Source organism: Dipteris shenzhenensis, chromosome 1 (assembly GCF_047967505.1).
Source record: "Dipteris shenzhenensis isolate YYH24624 ecotype China chromosome 1, Dip_SZ_1.0, whole genome shotgun sequence".
Taxonomy (NCBI): Eukaryota; Viridiplantae; Streptophyta; class Polypodiopsida; order Gleicheniales; family Dipteridaceae; genus Dipteris; species Dipteris shenzhenensis.
In genome coordinates, this window is record NC_141596.1 from 14,733,084 (window position 1) to 14,741,482 (window position 8,399).

The 8,399-nt window shown below is 46.4% G+C and overlaps 1 protein-coding gene across 2 annotated transcripts in view; it reads right to left on the bottom strand.

Moving 5' to 3' along the window:
* UVH6 (RAD3-like DNA-binding helicase protein) overlaps positions 1-8,039 on the bottom strand; it is a 113,418-nt gene extending 105,379 nt beyond the window's left edge. For both annotated transcript variants that reach the window (XM_087379927.1, XM_087379930.1), the window contains exon 1: positions 7,231-8,039. In XM_087379927.1, coding sequence (XP_087236053.1) covers positions 7,231-8,039 — 809 coding nt within the window. The remainder of the gene's footprint in view (positions 1-7,230) is intronic.
* Positions 8,040-8,399: the final 360 nt, after the last annotated feature.

Here is an 8,399-nt window from a genome sequence, read left to right on the forward strand (position 1 = left end):
AGCATCATTGGACACTCCTACTGCTAATTATGATGCTCTCATCTCATCAAGCTCCTCTCCCTCAGCCACACCAACAGCTGACTCAGATGGATAGAAGTCTGTAACAAAAGTATGTGATCTGTCAACGATGACCTGTGGCATCAGTCCATGCTGCTCTCTGGTCTGTTGCATCAATGTGTCTCTCTGTTGACGCATCTCAATCAAGTAGAGCCCAACATAGACCTGATCGTGAAAATGTATCAGCCGTGTATGAGTGGACCAAAGCAATGCCCCTCCTGAGAGTGAGAGAGAGAGAGAGAGAGAGAGAACCTCACGCGCACACAAAACTGGAAAGCAAAGAAAGAGATGAGAGAACTGCAAGTGATCTCAAGACAAAACCCCCGTCCAGTGGGGAAAACCTTGCTGAATAGATAGGCAACCGTGCTCCACAATGAGATGCCAAACAATGAGGGAAGGGGGCCTATATATAGCCTGACCCCCCCCCCCTCCCTAGTCGACAATAGCAATAGGCCGCCCCCTAGCCCTAGGTGGCCGACTCCTGCCCTTAGGTGGGCCGACTTGGCCTGCTCCATGAAGGGGCTGCTGCACAGCCCTATAAAAGGGTTGTAGCCCCTGCCTCTTGGCCCGACTATCCCCCTACAAGGGCCGACCCCTACAACCCTACCATGGGCCGACCAACAAGCCTACCTCAGGCTATAAAACGATGTTGGTGCCTAGCAAAACAGCCCTAAAGGTGGCCCCTCCTGGCATCCATAGTGTGCAGCAAGGGAGCTGCCTATGCAGCACATAAGTAGGCCCACCAGGGCGCCGAGCTGCAAGGGATCTGTGCCATACTAACTGGCACAGATCTTGGCGAAGCCTCCAAGTAGGCTGATCAACCCAGGCACATGCCTGACTCCACTACCAGAACATGGCCCAGGTATGCATCCATCCCCCCTCCTACTCTACCCTCTTAGGGGGCGGGCACACCCACAACAAAGGCCCTCACTCAACCTAGCCTGCCTCTTACTGGGCGGGCACACCCACAAGCAAGGCCCTCTCTCTCTACAGTAACATCAGGAGATGTTGAACTCCAACACCCCCTCTCAGCGCCTAGATGGAACACGGGCAACAGGGAGCTGGGTGTGCCGCTGGAACAACTGGAGGAATCCATTGTGTGATGCTCCATCGCTGAAGACTATCACAAGTACTACCAAAGAAGCCCCCTCTTGGCATGAACCGCCTGAGAACGATCACTGGAAACCTAGTATTGTTGCTCCTAGGCCATAGGTGCTAGATAGTCAACTGGTACAACAATCCAATTGATACTACCATCGGTGCAAGGTATGCTTCCCTGCATGGGCACCTGTATCTCAGAGCTATACAGCCCCTTCTGAAGCCCTCTCTCAGGTCCAAACTAATAGAGGCTAGAGTTAGAGAATGGAGACAATAGGTGAGTGGAGAGGCTAGAGTAGGAGAGTGCAAAGGGTGGAGAAGAATGGAGAGGCTGGAGAGTGTTTTATAAAAGTCCCAAAAAAAGTATTTAAAAATAAAAAATTAAAAATAAGCAGGCAACCAGAGACACCGTTTCGGTAACGGCTGGCATTTCTGTTTTCGGCCGCAAGAAACGGCATTTGTGCAACTATGGTATATATCTAGATGAATCCAGGAACATGCCCAAACTCATCCCCTTCTGAAGCCCTCTCTTAGGTTCAAACTAATGGAGGCTAGAGTAAGAGAATGGAGACGGTAGGGGAGTGGAGAGGCTAGAGTAGGAGAGTGAAGAGGGTAGAGGAGAATGGAGAGGCTGGAGGGTGTTTTAGAAAAGTCCAAATTTTATTTTATTTTTTAATATTCAACATTTTTAAACAAAACAGGCAGCCAGAAATGCTGTTCCAAAACGGCTGGCATCTCCATTTCCGTTTTGGCTGCAAGAAACGGCGTTTCGTGCTGAATCCAGGAACATGCCCAAACTCATCCTCTAAATACACAAAATAGTGCAGTTTCAATCTCATGATAGTCACTCATAAGGTTGAAACCATAAACTCCATCATGCATAGTAGGGACTAGCTGCTATGACATCCCCACTGACGTCATCAGCACCCAGCAGGTCTATATGTAGTGGATCTTGTCTGACTCAGTTTGAGGCGCAGTCCCATAATAGGCATTGTGCTGAAATTGAGCTGATGCACTGCTGTTTCAACTTTTCCTGCCTGGCACATTACTTGAGGCACCAAAATCTACATGAAATGTCTTATTTTTATCCAACTTTATACAAATCAGAAGAATATCTGCAATTTCAAGACTGATTCAACACGTGAAATTAGTTTCGATTTTCTAAGCAAATTTCTACGAGTTCAAACTCACATATGTGAATTTACGCCTACAATTAGGGTTCTGACTAGACTGTACGAAGATCGTATGTAATGCTCGAGAAAGCTAATTTTACCTATATAGGGTATTTGTCTTGAACATCTACATTTCACATCAGCTTTGCAATTGTGCAAAAAAATGATGAGGAATTTGCAAAAACAAAGAGAAAAGTGCAAAGTATTGAACAACTTTTGTAAGAGCAGAGCTTGGGCGTCCAAGAATCCATGTATACTCCTGTTGGATCCTCCACTCCTAGATCAAATATGAATTGCAAATCTGAGATTGTTTCTCAGCTACAATTCCACATCTCCCCACAATTGCTTTGATACCATATTAAGAGAAAGGAAAAATCAGCCCAGATTTCATCAAATTCCTCACATTTCAGAGAGGGACTGCATGTACAAATGTGTGAAAGAAACACACAGGACTAGGCTTATGTAGTACAAATTATGGTTTCTGATGTGGCAATGTCATGTGGCATGCCACAATCTTATTAACCCATTCTGTTCATAATGATGTCAAAATTTAAGACAACCACTAATTCGTCCAACCTTGACACCAAACAGGTCATTAAATGTGAGTATTCACTCTTATCACTTTTAAAGCCGTCTCTGGCCCTTTCCAGGAATACTTGCTGACCTTGGGAGCTCAAGGCTAGCAACCATATAGGACTATTCGTCATCATGGTAGTATATAGATATTATGTCATCTCCAAATTCCACATGTGGGTTAAGTGCCTTCACACTGCTACCACTCTTTTCTCCATATAAGCATTTTGATTACAAGTACAATGAGTGAGTTCCAGCTCCCTCCCCTCAAAAGTGAAGTGAGCATGTTTTTTGTGTGTTCCACTAACCGCACGGATATTTTTTGGCAATGCTCCATTCTATGCTCAAAAATTTACAAAAATCCCCCAATACAATGCAAGTATCCCCGTGGGTCACTCTCATCCTTGGGAAAAACACTATGTCATCTACCTATAGCAATAGGAGAAGAATATGACCAACGATTTGGATCTTCATGCCACTGTGTGATTACATCCACTCACCTTGTTCGACTGCAATGACAGTACTCATTGACCCAATCATAACCAATATGCAGAAGTCTTCCAAATTTCACCTTCATATAGCCTATAAGTAGCTTCTACTTGTTCTTCAAAAACCTTTAGCTTTGTCAATATTTCCTATAGCCTCTCTTTACGCACAATGCCATCCTGAAGCCCACAAGCAACAAGGCATGCTTGCGTTGAGGGCCTGTTTGTGATGGCAATCTAGCTCCATTATCTTCTAACCATTGATTGTTTTGTTCCTCTGTCATAGTTGGCAATTAAACTGCTCATCATGTTTGTGAGTAATATTTGTATTTCTTACCCCCCTCCTTCAAAAATTGAGGCTATTTCTTTTTTTGTAATTTTCAAATCCTTCTTATGCCTCCTTCGAAACTTAGGCTATTTAATCAGTTTGCATTCTTCTCATAAGCTTTCTTCTATTGCTATCTTAGGCTTTAATTCTGAAGGATGCCACAAAGGATGTGATCCTCCCAAGTATGAGTTACTTGGGTCAGCAAGAGATGTTTCAAATGAAACTGTTCAATAATTAAATTATGAACTATACAAAGCAGTCATTTCCAAGCAACGGCAAGTATCTAGTGACTCTAATAATCCATGTGTTCATGGGATCATTGAAGGATAGTGACTACCTGTCATGCATACCTTGATTAGAACATCGTTGCATTCGCTTTGTAGAAGAATAGCACTGCATTTAGAGTGCATTTTCTCATGATTTCAAATGAATCAAGTACCTTTGACTTAACAGCGGGGTAGACTTTCATAAAACCTCTATTTGGTATGCATATCATATTAGAGGTTTCAGAGCCACAAATGCCTGGTGTCAGCATGTTAGCCATATCGAATTGAGGCTTCACTTCAGCTCATTATAAAAGCCTGAAAATAACCTAATTTTGTCCTCCTAACATTTGGATTTTCAGACATTTATCCGTTCCAAACTTCTTGTGATTTTCAGAAAGTCTGAGTGATCCCAACCTAGCAGTGGTATCCGAGCGAGCTACTCACACCTGTAACCTTAAGTGGGCTGTCGTCTTGCAACAAGAGCAAGGGCAAAGAATCCCAACTCAGCATTCCTGTGAGGCAAGGGCATACCCTGCCCGCCACCATTTCTCAGCTCTTTGAGCAGTTTCGTTGCAAGAAATCACTTAAGCCCCACGACACGCACTACAAGGAAAAGAGCTGCAGCAAATTACATCAAATTTGAGGTACATCAAATATGAGGTGTTTGTGTGGCTGTAGGCTGCAAAAGACAAACGAATAGCAAAAGTAGGTCAGTCTCTCAAGCCTTAGATCAGTCCTTGGTCACTGGTACCCACTGGAGAACTCAGTAGGTTAGTGTTTCCATCTTAGGGTTTAGCTAGGTCTAGGTATCAGCCTAGGGTAGAAGGGCCCCCAAGAGCTGGACCAAGAGAAGAGGAACAGGAGCAGCCAAGATAGGAGGCCCAAAGGGCCCCCTGAGGCAGCTCCACATCAAGGGAAAAGGGCTGGGGGAAGGCACCTTTTATAGGCTGCCTTCTGCCCCTCCCTAGGCAGCCTGAAGGGCTGGTTTTGAGGGCCAACCAGCCAATTGGCTGGTCGGCTATTTAGGCTGGTGGGCCAGCCAACCAACCCCCTCCAGCCCCCTATTTAAAGGGGGGCTGGCAGCCTCATTTCTCAACCAGCTCCCCTCCCTCTCTAGCCCCGGAGCAGCCTCTAGCCCCTCCAAAGTTCCCTGCAGGACAGCAGCATACTCAGCAGTCCCTTTGGTGATTCCAGGAGGGTCTCTAGGCAGCACCATAGCCAGGGCTCAGAGTAGAGGTTTGGGGTTCTGTTTCAGCAGCTTTCCTTTTCCCATTTTCAGCTCTTTCTTAGCTCTTTCTCAGCTCTCTTTAGCTCCACATCTCTCAGCTTCCACAGTTTTCTCAAGCTCCATACTCTCAGATTCTGTCCTCCCTTCGCGCCTCACTCACGCAACTCTGCTACATGCCCGGGGACAGCACAAACCTCTCTGATAGCCTTGCATAGTGGCCTACATTTACCGTGTGGGCAGCATCAGGCCTTGGTCAAGATTGGGTTGTTTTCTCAGGCATTCGTGGGTCAACTCTCAATGTCGGAGGGTCATTCTTGGAGTTGCATTCCATGCTCTCTTAAAGAGTGTCGGTTGTATTTCACGTATAAAGCAAATTCTCCCCTATTTGGGGAAGAAGGCCCTGCCTGAGCACTGGATACAGGGACCCAATCTGGTGTAGTCTACATTTCTCTAACCCTAAAACTCTCTCTCTCTTCCTCTCTGTGGTGCATACGCATACGCCTCACAATAAGGTTTAAAGAAGGTCTTGCTGCAATTACACGATCATTAATTGTTGCATGTTACATAAGCATAAACCTGCTGCACGAAAATGAGAACTGCAAGTGATCTCTGGAGAAAACCCGGCTACAACTGGGGAAAACCTCGGAAACAACGGGCTGCTCAAGAGCTCAGAACACACAGCTCAGCAACCAGAAGAACGGGAGCACGAGGGAGTGGATGAACTGCTCCACTACCCTGCTCCTCAAGTGATGCTGTGGGCTGGCTTTGCGCCTCTGCCAGGCTCCACATGGACTGAACTGTCCCACAAGAGATGCACAACAGGGCTCGCTCTGCTCCTCTGCCAGGCCCTCCAATGTGTGATGAAATGAGGGCTGAGGGTGGGCCTATAAATAGGCCCCACCCCCTCCCTAGTCGGCTGCTAGACTAGGGCCAACCCCTGCTGGTAGGTGGGCCGACTGCAGCACCTAGGGCTGGGCACACAGCCCTATATGAAGGGCACACCCCTCTATGACTAGGGGGCCTACTCAGCAGGCCCTACCTACCAGGCTGCTACTCCCCTATATAAGGGGCCCACTCCCTCCAGCATACAAAGGGGCTGCCTCTGGCCGACATGGCCTGGAGATAGGCCGACCCAGCACCCTATAAGAGGGACTGCTGGGGCCTAGTCTCCTGTCCAAAACACCTGCCAGCCTACGTAGATCTATCCTCACGGGGGCAGGCACACCCATAACAAAAGCCCTCTGCCTACCCTAACCTCACACTGGGCGGGCACACCCACAAACAGTGGCCCTCTCTCACTAAAGTGACATCAGGAGATGTTCAACTCCAACAGATCAAGCTCCCAAACCACTGCATTTTTATTCACTTTCCAAAAACAAGGTGAGTTTTATTGAAAAAAAGGTTAGGTTTATCGAAGTCGAGCTCATCTTGTGATGTGAATGATCTCTCGGTTCTTGGTCACTAGGGCTACAACAGCCGTTGAGCTTGTTGAGTTTTTTGATGACACCTAGTCATGCTACATGGCTTTGGCATGTGAGGGAAAGGAAATCGGGGGGAGGTAGTCCAACTTTTATAGCCACTAAAAACTTTTCTAAGGAAGAGAGACTATGTAGCCACTAATGTTAGCTAAGGTTGCAAAGTAGTGAAGGAACTTGTGAGTGCACAAGGCCCACTTTTCTATAATTTGAGAAATTTTACTACTATTCTGAGTAGCCCCATCCAAAGCCATCTCAGCAGAGAGGCAGCAGACTTTATCTTCTTCAGCATCAGGCCTAACGCTTTCAAAAAACAAGGTTAGGTACTATCGAAGTCGAGCTCCTTTTGTGGCGTGTATGATTTCAAAACTGGTTTCCGATCCTTCCTTCAGCAAAGCTACATGGCTTTGGCAAGCGAGGAAAAGGAAATCAAGAGTAGCTAGTCCAAATTTTATAGGCACTAAAATTTTTATAAGAAAGAGATACTATGTAACTACTTATGTTAGCTAAGGTTGCAGGAAAGTAATGAAGGAGCTTGTGAGACTTACTTCTGTATAGTTTGAGTAATTTTGCTTAGATTCCGACTAGCCCCGTCCAAAGTTTGCTGCCGAAGATTAACACTCAAAGCTTCGATGCAAACATTATCGATATTGTGTGCTTCGTCAAAGACAACAATGCACTCCTTTTGCATCTCTCGTGAAATGATACCCGAAACCTTGGGATCCAGGAGGTATTGATAATTGTAAACAACCACATTGGCGAACTGTATCATATGCCTCGCAAGAAAGTAAGGACACCAACTCTTCTCTTTACCATAGTTCCTAAGGTCTTGCAGCGTGTACACCCCAGAGGGGAGGAGAGCATCAGCACCCTTCTTTTCATAAGCTTCGAAGAATGGACACAACTCTATATCCGGATTATCAACTGCCGCTGCTCTCACCCATGAAGCGGTGAGTTTTCGGCACCCAGCATCAACACTCTCCCTGGAACCTTCCGCACTGACTTTAGGATGAATGCACAGATTTTTACGAGAGCTCAAGCCAAGGGCGAGGATTTTGGCACCTTTACCAAGTTCCTTTTCTTGGTAAGCCTGAAGGGTCCGAAGCTCATCAAGCACCTTCTCCATCTCGTGCACGGTGCGAGTGCAGTAGATCAATTTGCCGGTTGGGTTAGCGAGCTGGTAGCTTGTGATGAGGGAGAGCAAGGTGATGGTCTTACCAGTGCCAGTGGGCATCTCCAGGAGGCAGTGACCTTTGGCATCGAGGGCACGCTTGAGCTCCAGCATGTACTGATGCTGTTCTGGGTATATGAACTCGTAAGGGAAGTAAACTGTAAGACCTTCGATCTTGAACTTCATGGTGACCCAAACACAAGAATGCCAAACTCTAACTTGCACCAATTTATAGGGGGGGGGGAGAGAGAGACAGAGAGAGGATGATGATGATGATGACGACGATGATGATGATGACGATGACTAACGATGATGATGATAAGGGGGGGGGGGAAGAGAGAGAGAGAGAGAGAGAGAGAGAGATGATGATGATGATGATGATGATGATGATGACGATGACGATGACTACAACGACGACAATGATGATGATAAGGGGGGGGGGAGAGAGAGAGAGAGAGATGATGATGACGACAATGACGACCATGATGATGATGATTTTTGGCATGGAAAAGACAAATGCCTTAAGAGTTTGTTTTGCCTTTCTCT